Source organism: Eucyclogobius newberryi, unplaced genomic scaffold (genome assembly GCF_026437365.1).
Source record: "Eucyclogobius newberryi isolate DKJ021-1_F unplaced genomic scaffold, fEucNew1.0.hap1 SCAF_8, whole genome shotgun sequence".
Classification (NCBI taxonomy): Eukaryota; Metazoa; Chordata; class Actinopteri; order Gobiiformes; family Gobiidae; genus Eucyclogobius; species Eucyclogobius newberryi.
The window spans coordinates 22,083,883-22,100,154 of record NW_027316500.1 but is presented as its reverse complement, the minus strand read 5'-3'; the positions used below and the strand labels follow the sequence as shown (position 1 = coordinate 22,100,154).

Below are 16,272 nucleotides of genomic sequence, written 5' to 3'. Positions count from 1 at the left end.
AAATAAGACAAACACGGTTGGAACAATCACAATAAATTAGCCTGATTCAACCATAGATGTATTAAATGAACAATATTCAACATATTATTTTTTATTGATTAAGAATTATGTATACCTTCTTTATCAATCAAACTTGTACAAGACAGTCGATTCAGCTTCGACCAATCGTCTATTACATTCGATCCCTGTAGGTGGCAGCATATATCCACATGGTATCGATCCAGGATATCGATGGTCATATTTGTCCTGCTGGATCGTGGAGCAGCTGATTGGAGCGGGGCTGAGCAGGGAAACATTCCAAACAGACAGAGGACAGTCTCCTGCCTCGGTCACGCCACTCTGAGTCTGACTGATCAAGTACAGAGGCAGTTTTAGCTCTGGAAATATCCTACCTTTTTTCTACAATGTTGGGCTGGAAAAGTCACGTGCGCTCTAAACTCCGACTGAGGGACGAAAGTGAGAAAGACCCCTTCACTGGAGTCTTCACCTGCTGTAAGACTCATTCTTTATGCAGCTTGTTTTGCTTCTTATGATTTAAGGTTGTTGTTGTTGTTGTTGTTGTTGTTTTAGTACATGAGACACAGGAGCGACTTGAATTTCGCAACCAGATATTGGAGGAGATCCACTGCAAAAGGTTTGAGACTTTTTATTTTTATTTAGTTTTCCAGTTTATTTGTTTCCCTGTGTTTGGCTGCTTTTCTAATTTATTTTATTATTCTTTTTTACAGCCTAGATAAAGTTGGAGTTGAAGATGGGAGACAAACAAAGCTCGTTCACTTGCAGCTGAGAGAGAGTGAACACCTGGCAGAAAAGGTGGTATGGATTTTCTTTAATATTGGAAACAATAAATCATAAATCCATCTATTGAGCATAGGTTGGAGAACAGGTGATGCTCTCCGAAATGAATTAAAAATGATACAATTTAGCCGAAGTAAACGTGATATATGAGACAAAAAATGTATGTATGTAGTGGTCAATGTGGTCAATGTAGGATCAATTTGTGGCAATAACAAAGTGACTGTCTACAGCTCACGCAATTTGATTCAGTTCTTGTTTACTTATTTTTCTCTTGAAGGAGGAACATCCATTTTGTTTAGCGGCAGATTTACTAAATATTAATCAAATAACTAAGATATACTGTATCAAGTATTCACAAAGATTTGACATTTGGTTAATAACTTAAATTATGGCTGGAAATCATGTAGAACCTCATCATTTGATCCAATTCACAAGCCACTGATACATTTCTAATGATAACTCTTGCTCTTTTTAACCCCCACGCACCCACTCACACATTGATACTCATTCGTACATCTGTGTGTCTATGTAGCTCACTTTTAGCTTTACTTTCTACCAATGGCATCCCAAAAACTATTAATTACCGGTATTGACTATTTTTGTAGTTCTCTCAGACCGTCTCAGACCTCACTGCTGTCCTGTATTTAAAAGAAGCTGAAATACAGTATTGGCAATCACGGTAATCTAATATTAATATATATTAATCACATTTTTTGGATACCTGTTTATCACAATACGCACAGTAATGAACTCAGTATTTTCTACTTCAGCGTGACCCACTACCACAAAGAGGCTCTGCGGTTGGCGAAAGGCAGTAACAGCCTGAAGTCCACTCTGTCGGAGTATGAGTTCACAGTGGAGTGTCAGTCCAAGGAGCTGGCGTCGCTGCAGAAGGAGAACGAGAGACTGAAGGAGGCACTGGCCCAGGTCCAAAGAGAGAAAGACCAACTGCTGCAGCGCTGGATGGACAGGAAGAGCGAGGAGGCCCTGCGAGTCAATGAATACAACAACACACAAGAGAGGTACAAGCGCACGGCTGAATAGTCCTAATGATCTTCTAGTATTCAATATGTGCAACTGTTGGAACATGTCATGCTATCAGTTTTTGTAATGAGGGTAATTTAAGAGAAAAACATGTAGGTTTTTGTGGTGCAAACAGCATTTTTAAAGGCTGCGCTCAATATATTGTGATATATTGTGACGGACAAGACGTGTATCGATACAGAGATGCGTATTGAGATACTTTTAAACAACATGAAGTCATTATGAATTGCAGTTCTATACTTCTAAACCTCCAGACCGCTGCATCAAGACTGAATCTGAGGAGCTGAACACGTGACTTCATCATTGACAGTTGTGTTCTGAAATGAAATGAACATGAAATTCTAATACATTTTTTCATTCTTCTTAATCATTGTAATTGTATCATGAGTTACTAGGCAATACCTGCGTCCTGGTTCAATATTTGTAGACAAGTTGCCCCAGCTGAGGGTTGTGCGAAATGCCCCAATTTTTTTTTTATATTACAATATTCTTGGAGCCATATCACAATTGCGATTTTATCCTGATTCATTTACACATATTATATTTATTGGGTGAATTCCATGTAATTTACCCATTGGAGGAGTGGGTGGAGCGTTTTCATCATGGAGTGACAGATGAAAATGAGCTACAATCTGGTTCAGAATATCTTTGTTTTTTCCAATAAAGACTAAACCTAAAACCTTAAACTAATTCAATTGAGAAATAATGAATTGCGATCTGACCTCGCCACCAAAATAGCAGATTATCAATATACAATTTGTATCACCCTATTGAAAGGATGAGTCATAAATGGTTGTCCTCTGCTAAAAAGATGATCTTCCACAAAAATGGACACGTAATGGACACATAATGGACTATGTGTTATGTCTATAAACTCTGACCACTGATCATGCAAAATGAGACCGTGTTGAGTCGCCTGGTGTAACAAGATACAGTATTTACTTTATATCTGTCATTTTTTGCTGCATGTCATTTATGAAATATGTACATCATGCAGTTTCAAACTAAATCTCAAAGGACAAATCCTTAACAAAAGTAAAATAGCTAACATTTGACATTATTTGCTCTTTCATGTTGTACTCAGATGGCGACGGGTGCTCAGACACATCAAGAAGCACAAAGAAATGGACAAGCCAGCTGTTCTGGAGGCGATGCCCCGTTCAGCTCACACTGCACACACAGAAAATCACTGATCACTGGGGATTTTGTATTTCCAGTTTACAATTTATATCCTGTACAATTTATTATACTGTGTAATTATGTCAGACAAAAAACGTGTATGTATTTGCTGAAAGTTGTTCACGTTCTACTACTTCTTTAATTTATTTTCACACAGACCTGTTTAAATGATAATAATCCGATCTAAAGCTTCTGTTGATTTAAATGTTATTTTTATTCAATGTTTCAAAGTTGTAATGAATGTAAAATTGTTTTGAAAACATTCAATGATACATTTTTGCTTTAATTAAATTTATTGCAAGTGCAAATTAAATTGTCAGACTGGTTTCTTATTAAAAGACTCATAATAAAATGAGTGTGTAAAGCGTGTGCAGATTTGTCCTTGCACATCTCCATGACAAACCAAGGTCAGATTTCAGGTTGTTTGTTTAGGACCGGTTTCCATGGCCACCAGTGTTGACATTAGTGAGAGTCCTCTACCTGCAGCCCTTTACCACGGTATCTATTTCATTCAGTTTGAGAGTTTTCTGATAGTGTTTAAACAAATATATGTACTAAGCTCTTGCGTGAATGATTCTCACTTCTTTTTTGGTGTTTTATGACTGTTGGTATCCATAAATTGTTACATTACCACCATCTACTGTAGTTACACGTCTTCAAAATGTGAAATATAAAAAGAACGTCATTTATTAGAACCAGGACGATGATGTCACGCAGGCTTTGTGTGACATCATCACGCACCAATTCCGCCTCTTAAAGACGGAGAAACTCTTCATGGGGTTCTTTTGATCACAGACGACTGACTAAAGCTAATGTAACACTTGGATACCAGCCGCCATAAAACACCACAGAAGAAGAAGAAGACAGAGAAACTCGCAAATATTACGAAAAATCCACAAAAGACCGAGGAATATCTACAAAACAAACTTTGAATTGCAAAAACTGGACAAGAAATGCAACCTGTGATACGGGCCGAATGTATCCCAGGACGCGTCTATGGCAACCGCGTTGCTATAAATAGGTAATGAAGAACCAGGGGAACTAATAGTGGCTGCTTAATACAGTGAGCGACATTCAGATGGTGCTTCTCTTAGTTTAAGCTCGATCAAAGCTCCAATCTGACAAAATGGTCAAACGTGGCAGAGAGTTTGCTCCCAACAGCCGTGGCGGAAAATGGGTGAGATATATACTGTATAAAATTGCTGTAGTTGTAGTCACTTGAAAGAAAGTGATGTGTTCTTTGTCCTTTTTTCCATGCAGTTCGCTCATCCAGACTCAGCGGGGAGCGAGGTGGGAAGCAGAGAGACTTGTACCAGCACCGGCATCATGCTGACTCAAGTGAAGTCAGCAGTGCCGCAGGCTTTGCAGATCTATCCTAAATGGAAATCTCAGCAGGTGTGTGGTGTGTGCTATGCTATTGTGCTTTGTGTTACATGGCTTCTCAGAGTTATCGCATTGAAAGTCTGGTGTTGCCTTGAAAAATGGTACACATGAAACTGTTAAATTACCTGGTTTTCTTTTCAAAGTGGCAAATGCATTCAAACCAGAGCTCATGTAATGTTAGCTCAAACAGAGCACTGGGTATTTGCAGTATTGTCAGCTCCAAATGAGATGCTGCAAAAACAAGACTTAAACTTCTACTCAATATATTTATTAACACACATTTCCTGCATGTATCTACTTAAAATGATAAGTTAATTAATAGAGTTAATAAGCAACCACGCAACCAAGAAAGGGCTTATATTTTTGCAAGGAAAAACTGTTGGCTAGTCGGGTATAAATTGTGGCAAAATATATATATGGTGAGTATTCCCAAAGACAAGAAAAACCAAGGCAAAAACCAAAACTGTCTTTATTGTAGCATGGCTTTACGCTTCAAATACGCACCAACGCGTTTCAGCCCTCAAAACATAATGTTCATATATATTTCGCCACAATTTAAACCCGCATAGACACCTTTTTTTTTTCTTGCAACGAATCACCCCTTCTCTCCAATTGAGCAGTTTTAATTTGACTGTTTTTTGGACATTTAATTACCCACGCAGCGCTCCTTATTTCCATTTTTTCTTCGACGAGGGCCTACATTGGAATGAAGTAGAGTTTGTAGTGGCCCCTTTAGCGTCTCTTGAATGTGGAGCAGAGATGCACATGAGTTATGGTTTACCGTGCACCAGGAGAGGAGCCCTCGTGGACACTGGCCTCGCGGTTGTGGTCTTCCAAACGGTCACCGACAGGGTTCACTGCCTCCTCCATTTTTGTCGCCTGCTCCTCTTTCTGACTGAACTACACGAGCTGGCCCCAGCACACTGGTACATCTGGAAACAAGCGGTCACTGTCCCAGAGCAGAAGATGGTCCATGACATGTCCATCCAGAGGTTATTCTGCTCCACAGTCGAATGATGAAGGACGTTTACGATGAAGCAGTTTCAATCAAAAATCTGTAGGACAAGTCAGCATCTTCAGGTTCCTCGGGTTTAGAGAACATGTGATGGTCGTCATGAGGAGAGCACAAAGGACAGAGAAGATCCTGTTCTCTCGAGTGAAGCGTCAGAGGACGGTCCTGGTCTGTCCTGGTCTGTCCTGGTCTGTCCTGGTCTGTCCTGGTCTGTCCTGGTCTGTCCTGGTCTGTCCTGGTCTGTCCTGGTCTGGATCTCCTTCATCTTCCACAGAAGCACCTTGGACATAAACTGTCACTGTTGCTCAGGTCCTTTTCCTCCACCTGCATCATTATGGCTTCCTCTAGATTTAAAAACGTAAAAACTAAAGTCCCACCCGAGGACCATGAACTTTTTCCAGTTTGTGGCCTGGCGTTCTGAACTCGACAGAGATTGCGTCTTACTGTGCCACAATGTCACCATGAACATCATAATTAACCAAGTTTTCTAGCTGAGGGTCCGAAGCTCCATGGAAATGTCATTGTTTTGCCTGAAATGTTCCTCAATATTCCATAAAAACGGACAAGGTTCATGTGACAAGTGTTTTTGGCAATGAAATGACCCGTATTTGAACAAATAAAGATGGATAAGTTTATTGCCATACTGAGAAACATTACAGAGAAGGAAAGACATTTTCATGAGACAAACAAGTGCACAGTTAATCAAATCAACAGACCAAATGTCAAAATAATTGTTATATTTCAATTAACAAACAGAAACAGATACATTAAATATTTCCAGGGTTATGAATTGGGAGTGTGTGAAAAATAACACTTCTACGCAGTCAAATTACATAGTCAAATATAGTCAAATATAGTCAAATATAGTCAAATATAGTCAAATATACTGGGTGTATTTCTTCTTTGTGCTGAAATGTAATTATAGTTGTATAAAATTCACATTCAATATTATATGGTGCTTTTATAATTGTTTTTTTTTTATCTCCACAGAAATCCAGAGAATATCCTAACTCTGTTCATGACAACAAGTATGAAATCAAAAACAACATCCTTCTCTATGGTGAAGTAAGAACAAACACCCAAATATTCAGTTAAATGTGTTTGAACTGTCTTTAAATGTAGTTTGAACTGTCTTTAAATGTGGTTTGAACTGTCTTTAAATGTGGTTTGAACTGTCTTTAAATGTGGTTTGAACTGTCTTTAAATGTGGTTTGAACTGTCTTTAAATGTAGTTTGAACTGTCTTTAAATGTGGTTTGAACTGTCTTTAAATGTGGTTTGAACTGTCTTTAAATGTGGTTTGAACTGTCTTTAAATGTGGTTTGAACTGTCTTTAAATGTGGTTTGAACTGTCTTTAAATGTGGTTTGAACTGTCTTTAAATGTAGTTTGAACTGTCTTTAAATGTGGTTTGAACTGTCTTTAAATGTGGTTTGAACTGTCTTTAAATGTGGTTTGAACTGTCTTTAAATGTGGTTTGAACTGTCTTTAAATGTGGTTTGAACTGTCTTTAAATGTGGTTTGAACTGTCTTTAAATGTGGTTTGAACTGTCTTTAAATGTAGTTTGAACTGTCTTTAAATGTGGTTTGAACTGTCTTTAAATGTAGTTTGAACTGTCTTTAAATGTAGTTTGAACTGTCTTTAAATGTAGTTTGAACTGTCTTTAAATGTGGTTTGAACTGTCTTTAAATGTAGTTTGAACTGTCTTTAAATGTGGTTTGAACTGTCTTTAAATGTAGTTTGAACTGTCTTTAAATGTGGTTTGAACTGTCTTTAAATGTAGTTTGAACTGTCTTTAAATGTAGTTTGAACTGTCTTTAAATGTGGTTTGAACTGTCTTTAAATGTGGTTTGAACTGTCTTTAAATGTGGTTTGAACTGTCTTTAAATGTGGTTTGAACTGTCTTTAAATGTAGTTTGAACTGTCTTTAAATGTAGTTTGAACTGTCTTTAAATGTGGTTTGAACTGTCTTTAAATGTGGTTTGAACTGTCTTTAAATGTGGTTTGAACTGTCTTTAAATGTGGTTTGAACTGTCTTTAAATGTGGTTTGAACTGTCTTTAAATGTAGTTTGAACTGTCTTTAAATGTAGTTTGAACTGTCTTTAAATGTGGTTTGAACTGTCTTTAAATGTAGTTTGAACTGTCTTTAAATGTAGTTTGAACTGTCTTTAAATGTAGTTTGAACTGTCTTTAAATGTGGTTTGAACTGTCTTTAAATGTAGTTTGAACTGTCTTTAAATGTGGTTTGAACTGTCTTTAAATGTAGTTTGAACTGTCTTTAAATGTGGTTTGAACTGTCTTTAAATGTAGTTTGAACTGTCTTTAAATGTAGTTTGAACTGTCTTTAAATGTAGTTTGAACTGTCTTTAAATGTAGTTTGAACTGTCTTTAAATGTGGTTTGAACTGTCTTTAAATGTGGTTTGAACTGTCTTTAAATGTAGTTTGAACTGTCTTTAAATGTGGTTTGAACTGTCTTTAAATGTAGTTTGAACTGTCTTTAAATGTAGTTTGAACTGTCTTTAAATGTGGTTTGAACTGTCTTTAAATGTGGTTTGAACTGTCTTTAAATGTGGTTTGAACTGTCTTTAAATGTAGTTTGAACTGTCTTTAAATGTAGTTTGAACTGTCTTTAAATGTAGTTTGAACTGTCTTTAAATGTGGTTTGAACTGTCTTTAAATGTGGTTTGAACTGTCTTTAAATGTAGTTTGAACTGTCTTTAAATGTAGTTTGAACTGTCTTTAAATGTAGTTTGAACTGTCTTTAAATGTGGTTTGAACTGTCTTTAAATGTAGTTTGAACTGTCTTTAAATGTAGTTTGAACTGTCTTTAAATGTAGTTTGAACTGTCTTTAAATGTAGTTTGAACTGTCTTTAAATGTGGTTTGAACTGTCTTTAAATGTGGTTTGAACTGTCTTTAAATGTAGTTTGAACTGTCTTTAAATGTGGTTTGAACTGTCTTTAAATGTAGTTTGAACTGTCTTTAAATGTAGTTTGAACTGTCTTTAAATGTAGTTTGAACTGTCTTTAAATGTAGTTTGAACTGTCTTTAAATGTGGTTTGAACTGTCTTTAAATGTGGTTTTAACTGTCTTTAAATGTAGTTTTAACTGTCTTTAAATGTAGTTTGAACTGTCTTTAAATGTAGTTTGAACTGTCTTTAAATGTGGTTTGAACTGTCTTTAAATGTAGTTTGAACTGTCTTTAAATGTAGTTTGAACTGTCTTTAAATGTAGTTTGAACTGTCTTTAAATGTAGTTTGAACTGTCTTTAAATGTAGTTTGAACTGTCTTTAAATGTTGTTTTTAGATAGGCGTGCGGCCGCAGCCCTTTGAGGACAGCCAGGTAAAGTCCCAGATCCACCTGTGCCACGAGGGCGCAGAGTCCCAACCTGGAGAGCACATAAGTATCTTTAAGAGCGACTACAGGTACATGGAGAAGCAGGTCACAGAGCCCACCAGCAAAAGGAGGTTTCCACACAACCACCTGATCAAGTCCACACAGGCTGCCCAGGCTCAAGAACCGGACTATTTCATGTGGTTTGCAAGAATATGACAGCTCTGAAGATGTTTGAACAGAAATAAAACATACCAGTCTTTTTAGTCTTATGTTCTAACCCTAACCCTATGTTAAACTCACTGCATGCAGAGGGTGTAGAAGAAGCACATTTCATACAGAAAATGCAACACAATGTGCTATACACTAAAGAGAAAAACAAAAAGTACATAAAACAAGGATAAAAGAGTATAAGAAAAGTCTTTAAGGACAGTCTGCTCGAAGGTCGATGTGTGTGTGTGTGTGTGTCTGTGTGTGCATCTGTGTGTGTGTGTCTGTGTGTGTGTGTGTGTGTGCGTGTGTGTGTGTGCGTGTGCGCGTATCTGTGTGTGCGTCTGTGTGTGTGTGTGTGTGTCTGTGTGTGCGTCTGTGTGTGCCTGTGTGTGCGTCTGTCTGTGTGTGTGTGTGTGTGTGTGTGTGTGTGTCTGTGTGTGTGTGTGTGTGTGTGCGTGTGCGTGTGTGTGCGTCTGTGTGTCTGTGTGTGTGTGTGTGTGTGTGTGCGTGTGCATCTGTGTGTGTGTGTGTTTGTGTGTGTGCATGCGTTCGCGCGCGTGTGCGCGTCTGTGTGTGTGTGTTTGTGTGTGTCTGTGTGTCTGTCTGTGTGTGTGTCTGTGTGTGTGTGTGTGTGTGCGTCTGTGTGCGTGCGCGCACGCGTCTGTGTCTGTGTGTCTATGTCTGTGTGTGTGTGTGTGTGTGTGTGTGTGTGGTGGAAAAACTACATTTATGTATCGCAAGAGTACACACCATCATCAAAAGTCATACAATTCAAATACATGTGTATAGTTGCCTATGCCTTTTACTATTATTATTCATCATAAGTATTATTTTATAGTCCATATTCAATCATACTTTATTTTACTCTTTTAGAAGAAGCTCCTATGTCATTGATTTTAAATGGCTTAAGAGTGTTAAACAATGAACAATGTGTGTTCCTCAGCATCGTGCAAGAATAAAACATTAAAAAAAATATATATTTCATAAGGTAATGGCAGCTTGAAGTTGGCGACAGTAAATGTATTAATTATTTACTGCAACAAGTAGCTGGTGATATTGACCAAAAGGGAAACCTTGATATTTGTTATAGATTATACTAATGATATTCAGACAATGTGATCCAAAATGTGCTGAAATGGGTTAAGTAAATGTCACAAAGATTATAGGCAAACAACTGTATGTATAGTAGTATGTATAGTTTTCTTGCAGCCTTTCTAAATACTTGAAAAAATGTCTGGTGAAATGAACTATGTACTTTGCAGAGTCTTATATTGCAGAATAACTCAGAGTATTATGGTTGTGCGCGTGCATCACCAGCAGAGGGCGCCATTCATGCAAAATGTCCCTTTCGCCTGAAGAGTCGCTGGTGCCAACTTGATAAGATAATCCACAGGGAAATAATTAAGAAAAAAAAAACAGGTACTATTTCGGGCTATAGCACACCAACATGGATACATTAAATCAGAGCATATAAAATAAATTAAGCTTGATTCAGTCGTGTTTAAGGGTTTGTTTTACCCGTGGGGATGAAAGCTATGAATTTGTGCGTGAAATGGGGAAAAAAAGCGTGGGAGCGAGTGACAGAGACGCGCAGAATGGCTCTTAAGTGAAGAGTATTGAGTCTCTCTTCTCTCCAATATCTGATGCATCTCTCCCGAGGACGTTGTGACCAGCTGCCTTCGTTCTTTAAGTATTCACTGGAGACGTGGGCTTTTCTCTCTCAACCCTCTTTAGAGCTGCTGTAATTAGCACTGACGTTTGAGGAGTTTCTTAGACTACTTTAAAAGGTGAACGATATCTTGCAGGGATATTTTCTTTTCTTTTTTCTAAATGCCCACCTGGACCCAGTGCCTTGTCTAATATCAGATTTTTTTGGATCCCTGGATGCAGAGGTAATTTGAGAAGGCCACACCTGAAGGAGATTTAATATAGGCTACACAGCAGAGGAATTCAGCAATACTTTTACAACTTTCACAGGCATATTTGAGTTTCACAGAAGGCTTCTCATGAGCATTATCGGTTAAAGGTGCAATGTGTAACTTTTCTGGTCCGCCACATGCTTGTCTCCATGCAACAAATATTATATAGCTGAAATTCAAACGCAAAAGCCTACAATTACTAATAAGCCTGTGCTACTACTACTACTACTACTACTAGTAGTACTACTACTTCTACTACTACTACTACTAGTAGTAGTAGTACTACTACTTCTACTACTACTACTAGTACTACTAGTACTAGTACTACTACTACTACTACTACTACTACTACTACTACTACTACTACTACTACTACTACTAGTACTACTACTACTACTACTACTACTACTACTACTACTACTACTACTACTACTGGCTAGATTTGCATGCACTTTAATTTGTCAATTTACCCGCAATGCACACATTATTTCTAATGTATTTATGTTCTGAACCTTCCTTTAAGCAGGAAAGAACCCATTGAGATGGAGAGCTCTTTTTCAAGCCTGACCTGGGGCAAAGTAAGAAGAAAAGCCCAGACAAAGAGAATCATGTGAGTTGTGTTGTTGCTGTAAGGCAGAGTTCATGAACAGCAGACTGATAGTTGGATGTGTCTGGTCTTGACTCGCTCTACTACCATCAATAGCTCAGTTTGCAGACTACACTATGTTTCTGACACATTTTCACATATAAAAGCGACCAATACCTTCTAACCGAACAACAAAATAATGACAAAAATGCTCTTGCCTCATGAGATGAAGTAAAGAGATGACAGGGAAAGTCAGACACAAAATAGATATGTGAAACAACACAATTTACAAGCGAAATCAATAATTTACCTGACTGTATTTCACCTGTTGGTATTAATATGGAAAAAACTGTTGAGAAGAGAAAATCATTGAAGGCAGCTGCACTACCCCGCCTTTCAAAACACACTTGTATTGGAAGTATTTTCAAGCTTTAATAAGTGTTAGAAATGTTATTCAATTTGCCACGTCCTTTTCACATCAATTACAGCCTTGATTCATCTGATTGTTCAGCGTTAGAAAGCGTCTGATCAATCCACTGACCTCGAGCGCTTACCTTAATCAAACCTGTTTACGTTGACCAGAGCGTCTGGCACATGTGCAAAATGTCCACACATGAGCCGTGCATGTGTTTTATCATTGTTGACGCAAAGCAACACATATGTAAATACAGTTGCTTGATGGAATATCAGACCTTCCTCCAAGGACAAAAGACATATCTCTGTAAACAAGCTCTGGACCACCAAAGACCGTCCCCTCATGCATATCAAATCAGACACTTTGAATTGTGTGTCTTTGGTGTTGGGACTGAGGCCCCCAGTCTGGATCCAAAGCATTTGATTTATTCGCAGGTGCAACACGGCACTTTGATGTTTGGAGTTGAGAGCGTTTGCGCCTGTTAGAGAGGAAGAAGAAGAAAAAGCTTTGAAAACAAGAGGTGGTTTTGCCAGATAGTTGGACTAAGCGCGACAAGAATAAGATTTGTGTTGCTATGGAACGACATGTGGGTTCTTGGAAAAAGACCACAGTGATGTTTGGCCCTTTTCTCAAACTACTTAATGTGTTGCCTGATTCTGGCTTGGGTTGTGAAAGAAACTGTATTTGACATGTTCACACTGATGTAATGGTAGTTTGGAGTAAATAAAACAACTGTGGAGAAAGCATATCTCTCCATATTGCATGCTTAATGTTTTATCTCATACAAATACTATACTAAATGGTAGAGTATTCCTTTTTTCATTCACAATTAGTCAGTGAGGAATGTATTTATATTCCTTTAGGCACCAAAAGAACAGACACTCCTTCACCACACATGGTCATCACTATGTGTTTGTGCATTAACTGGCTGTTCTTTTAGATGCAAAGATTTACTGTGACTACTACTACTTTTAGTAGTGGACTACAAGTGTCTTCTGTGTATTCAAAGTGAAAGTACACTTAGATTTGACTTATTTCATAGCATTAACATGTAGCCTACATTCATAATCATTATTTAATTCCAAGGGCCGTGCCTATAAATCAACATTTAAATGCACAGAAACATCCATCCAAGCTGTACATGCCAAAATCCTTTCCCTTTGCCGGTAGTTGGATCACTTCCTACTCCCTTGGTGTCGGTAGTTGCCAGGACAGTTGGTCAGTTCCCCGCAAACTGCCCAGTGGCCCTTGTGTTTTTTAACGGCAGTACGGATCCCTCCAGCGTCTGAGGGTGGCGATAAAGGTGGCTGGCTATCTCATTTCCACAGAGGACAAGATAACATCCTGAGAACATTTCCATCATTCGAGGAGTTTGTTGAGCCGAGATAAGGGCTTTGCCTGTTAAACCTCAGCTATGAAACCTGCACGTGTGCGTGTTTGTGTGCGTAGACGTGCGGCTAAAGCTACACTAGACTACTTCCTGCTGTCTCGCTTTAATGTCTGCCCTCTATATGTGCAAGCTCAAATAGGGCCTTGTTACGGATCAAGGCGCCGAGAAGAATAAAAGGCTAACCTACACTTGCATCAAGTCACATTGCCTCATGTATTTCTCAGCCTCTCCGACACGCTTTGCATGCTAATTCGTATGTAGGTGGTGAATATAATTACATTAGGCTTGTTGTAAACAAAGACATACAAGCTGCAGTCTGTGCAAGTACCACTCCCGAGAGAAGGCTGCAAAATACTTTATACAAGGATGGATGGCTTTATTATGCAAAGTTAATGTGGAGAAAATATTGCCGCTCCACAAAAAAGTATGTTGAAGGATGAAGTAAATTGTTTAGATGTGGGAAATGTCAATTGTAAAGAGTGTGATAGAGATTGTGACATTTCAAACAAATCCATCTTTCCCTGTTTTTTATTTAAAGATACATTGACTGGCTGTAATGCTTGGCTTGGAGGCGTTATCCTTCAAAATATAGTTTTTGGATCAAAAGGAGGCTCAGTTTGCCCCCAAAACTGTGGTATTACTGTGTATTTCATCAGTACTTAAGGAGCTCAACCTCTTCATTCCACACTTCATAACCTCAACATCAGAGTCTTTAATCTCATTAACTAAAAGGGTTATTTGAAGTGAGAACACACACCTTGCACACTATTCTTTCATCCCTTTATCCCGGCTTTTGAAGGGTGTGGATGTATTTGGAGGAACTGACACTGAGGATAAACATCTCTATTTCCAAACCATTATGGACGGGCCTGATCACTAATTAATCACTAACCAACTTATCCAATAGACATTGACTGTACGTGCCATGGTTTTGGTCAATAACATTCTCAGTGACATTAGTATTATTCATAAAATTGTTAAATTGTGACTTACTAATTCGGTGTATCTAAAAATTGCCATGGTTTGTTGAAATCTTGGAACATCTGCTGGCTAATACGTATCACAGTGTTTGATGTGATTTGCTTAAACCTGTGAAAAATATATATTTTGTGCCAGGCATAATCTGGATAAATGTTTGTGCCAGAACCGATGTCAATTTAGATTTTCTGCATTTCATAGGGACAGTGTTGATTGATGTACAGCTGTAACATTACAGTCGTGCCTTAAATATGCCAGAATACAGCAAACATGTGAATAATTACAAAACTAAGAGCGTTCACTCTTACTAGGTTCATTCAATCTTTTTTCTTCTATTCAACGCTCAAATTGAAAGTCTCTGATTACTTTTAAAGAGCGTTCACACTTGTTGTTATCCTAAATCAAGCCAATTTTCAACTTGATTTGGACTTGGTTTAGTCTTGTTCTAGTCCTTGTTTAGTCTTGTTCGCACCGTTAAACTGCAAAAAATGTATCAAATCAAAACTCACCAGCTTCTTTTCTTCACACCGTGGCTTTTATGTGCTTACTTTAACATTACGCACTAATCCATCCATGTAGCAGCACCAAAAATTATCTAGAGGCTTCAACACTCTAGTTTAATTAAGCAATTTCACACTTCAATCAAACAAACGTGGAGAGTACATGTGCTTCATTGACATTCCGGTCCAAGGCGGGTTAGGTATCCAAGTGTCTCCTACAGGGTGCTGCTGCTGCTGCCGACATGTCAGAGGCCTTAATGTGCATGGGCATAATTACAGGCGACGTGAGTGCTGCAAGAGTGCTTTTGTTTCCCATCCGAATCGCATTGTGCCATCTCAAAAAAGCAACGTTAAAACACATTCTTGGGCTGCGTGTGCACTTAGTGGAGGAGGCGCACGGTGCACAATGGCATACTTTCGCAATCTGACATTATAATAAAATGTAAATTACACCCCCATAAGCCTCTCATTACAATATCCCTTATGTATGTCACATTCTGTTATGTTCTCCGGGCTCGTACGCGATCTACACTTTTGTGCGCCTGCTAATCATCAAGCGCCCGTGCTAATACCAAATTAGCTCAACATTTTTGTCATTAGTCAAATAACTGTCTGGCGAATTGTGATTTATGTCGGGGTAATGCCGTTGACTGATGGAAAGCTGGAAGGCTGAACAATGTAGTTTATTTTGACGAGCAAGACAGTGAAAATGCTAAGCTATGAGGTGATTTAAGAGCAACACACTGATTCAAGGTTGCGGCGGAATATTCATTGAAACGAGCCGAAGAGTGTAACAATCCGTCTTTAAAGATTAGCATAACCCTTGGAGGTGTTATTGTATCGGTGTAAGCTAGCAGAGACCCGGGCAGGTGCACTAAAACTCTATCCTCATGAGTTACTGCATTAAGTCCCTCAAATTTAGTAGCACAATCATGAGCCTCACCGCTCACTCTCTGCGGAGTAAGAAGAATCGCTTTGCATTTTAAAAAGGTCAAATACTCAGATCTCTGCCAGGAGGAATTGAGGGAAGAAATAATGTCTGTCTGCAGAAATATGCAGTCACACACTACTGATCCTCTCAAATGCCCAGTGTACAGTGGAGAGATTAGAGGGGTGCGCGTTTGACTGTCAGCTCTTAACAAGTCATGTGCAAACAAAACCAAATCAGTGTGTGAAGTTCGGGTACAGGCTAATCTCTGGTGTTTGTTTAAGCCGTGTCAGAACAAACAGCGTAATTAATTAGCATTTCTCTAGTTGGCCTGAATTTTGTGTTACATTTACTTCCATCCATTCATCTTCTTCTGCTTTATCTGGGGCTGGGTCGCGGGGGCAACAGTCTAAGCAGAGACTCCCAGACTTCCCCCTCCCCAGACACTTCCTCCAACTCCTCCAGGGGGATTCTGAGGCGTTCCCAGGCCAGCCGAGAGACATAGCCCCTCCAGCGTGTCCTGGGTCTTCCCTTTTCCCGGTGGGACATGCCTGAAACACCTCCCCAGTGATACTAGCGACTGCATCACTGCA

General features: G+C 38.7%; 2 protein-coding genes across 2 annotated transcripts; both read left to right on the top strand.

Moving 5' to 3' along the window:
- The first annotated feature begins 341 nt into the window (after positions 1–341).
- LOC140351524 (autophagy-related protein 16-1) lies at positions 342–3,035 on the top strand. The gene is made up of 6 exons (XM_072437375.1): positions 342–492; positions 571–634; positions 729–813; positions 1,404–1,477; positions 1,569–1,820; positions 2,927–3,035. The coding sequence occupies exons 1-6, from the start codon at positions 405–407 to the stop codon at positions 3,033–3,035; spliced, it is 672 nt and encodes a 223-aa protein (XP_072293476.1). The 5' UTR covers positions 342–404.
- A 1,092-nt stretch (positions 3,036–4,127) lies between these two features.
- tex36 (testis expressed 36) lies at positions 4,128–8,969 on the top strand. Its single transcript, XM_072437373.1, has 4 exons — positions 4,128–4,198; positions 4,282–4,416; positions 6,407–6,481; positions 8,724–8,969. Exons 1-4 carry the CDS (start codon positions 4,148–4,150, stop codon positions 8,967–8,969), a joined length of 507 nt encoding a protein of 168 aa, XP_072293474.1. The 5' UTR covers positions 4,128–4,147.
- Positions 8,970–16,272: the final 7,303 nt, after the last annotated feature.

What these genes read in the sequence shown, in the direction of transcription:
- LOC140351524 (XM_072437375.1), top strand. Translation starts at nt 405, where the DNA reads ATGTTGGGCTGGAAAAGTCACGTGCGCTCTAAACTCCGACTGAGGGAC. An exon ending in GAGGAGATCCACTGCAAAAG is followed by an intron (nt 635 to 728) that starts GTTTGAGACTTT and finishes TCTTTTTTACAG; the next exon opens with CCTAGATAAAGTTGGAGTTG. An exon ending in ATACAGTATTGGCAATCACG is followed by an intron (nt 1,478 to 1,568) that starts GTAATCTAATAT and finishes TTTCTACTTCAG; the next exon opens with CGTGACCCACTACCACAAAG.
- tex36 (XM_072437373.1), top strand. Translation starts at nt 4,148, where the DNA reads ATGGTCAAACGTGGCAGAGAGTTTGCTCCCAACAGCCGTGGCGGAAAA. An exon ending in ACAGCCGTGGCGGAAAATGG is followed by an intron (nt 4,199 to 4,281) that starts GTGAGATATATA and finishes TTTTCCATGCAG; the next exon opens with TTCGCTCATCCAGACTCAGC. An exon ending in CTAAATGGAAATCTCAGCAG is followed by an intron (nt 4,417 to 6,406) that starts GTGTGTGGTGTG and finishes TTATCTCCACAG; the next exon opens with AAATCCAGAGAATATCCTAA.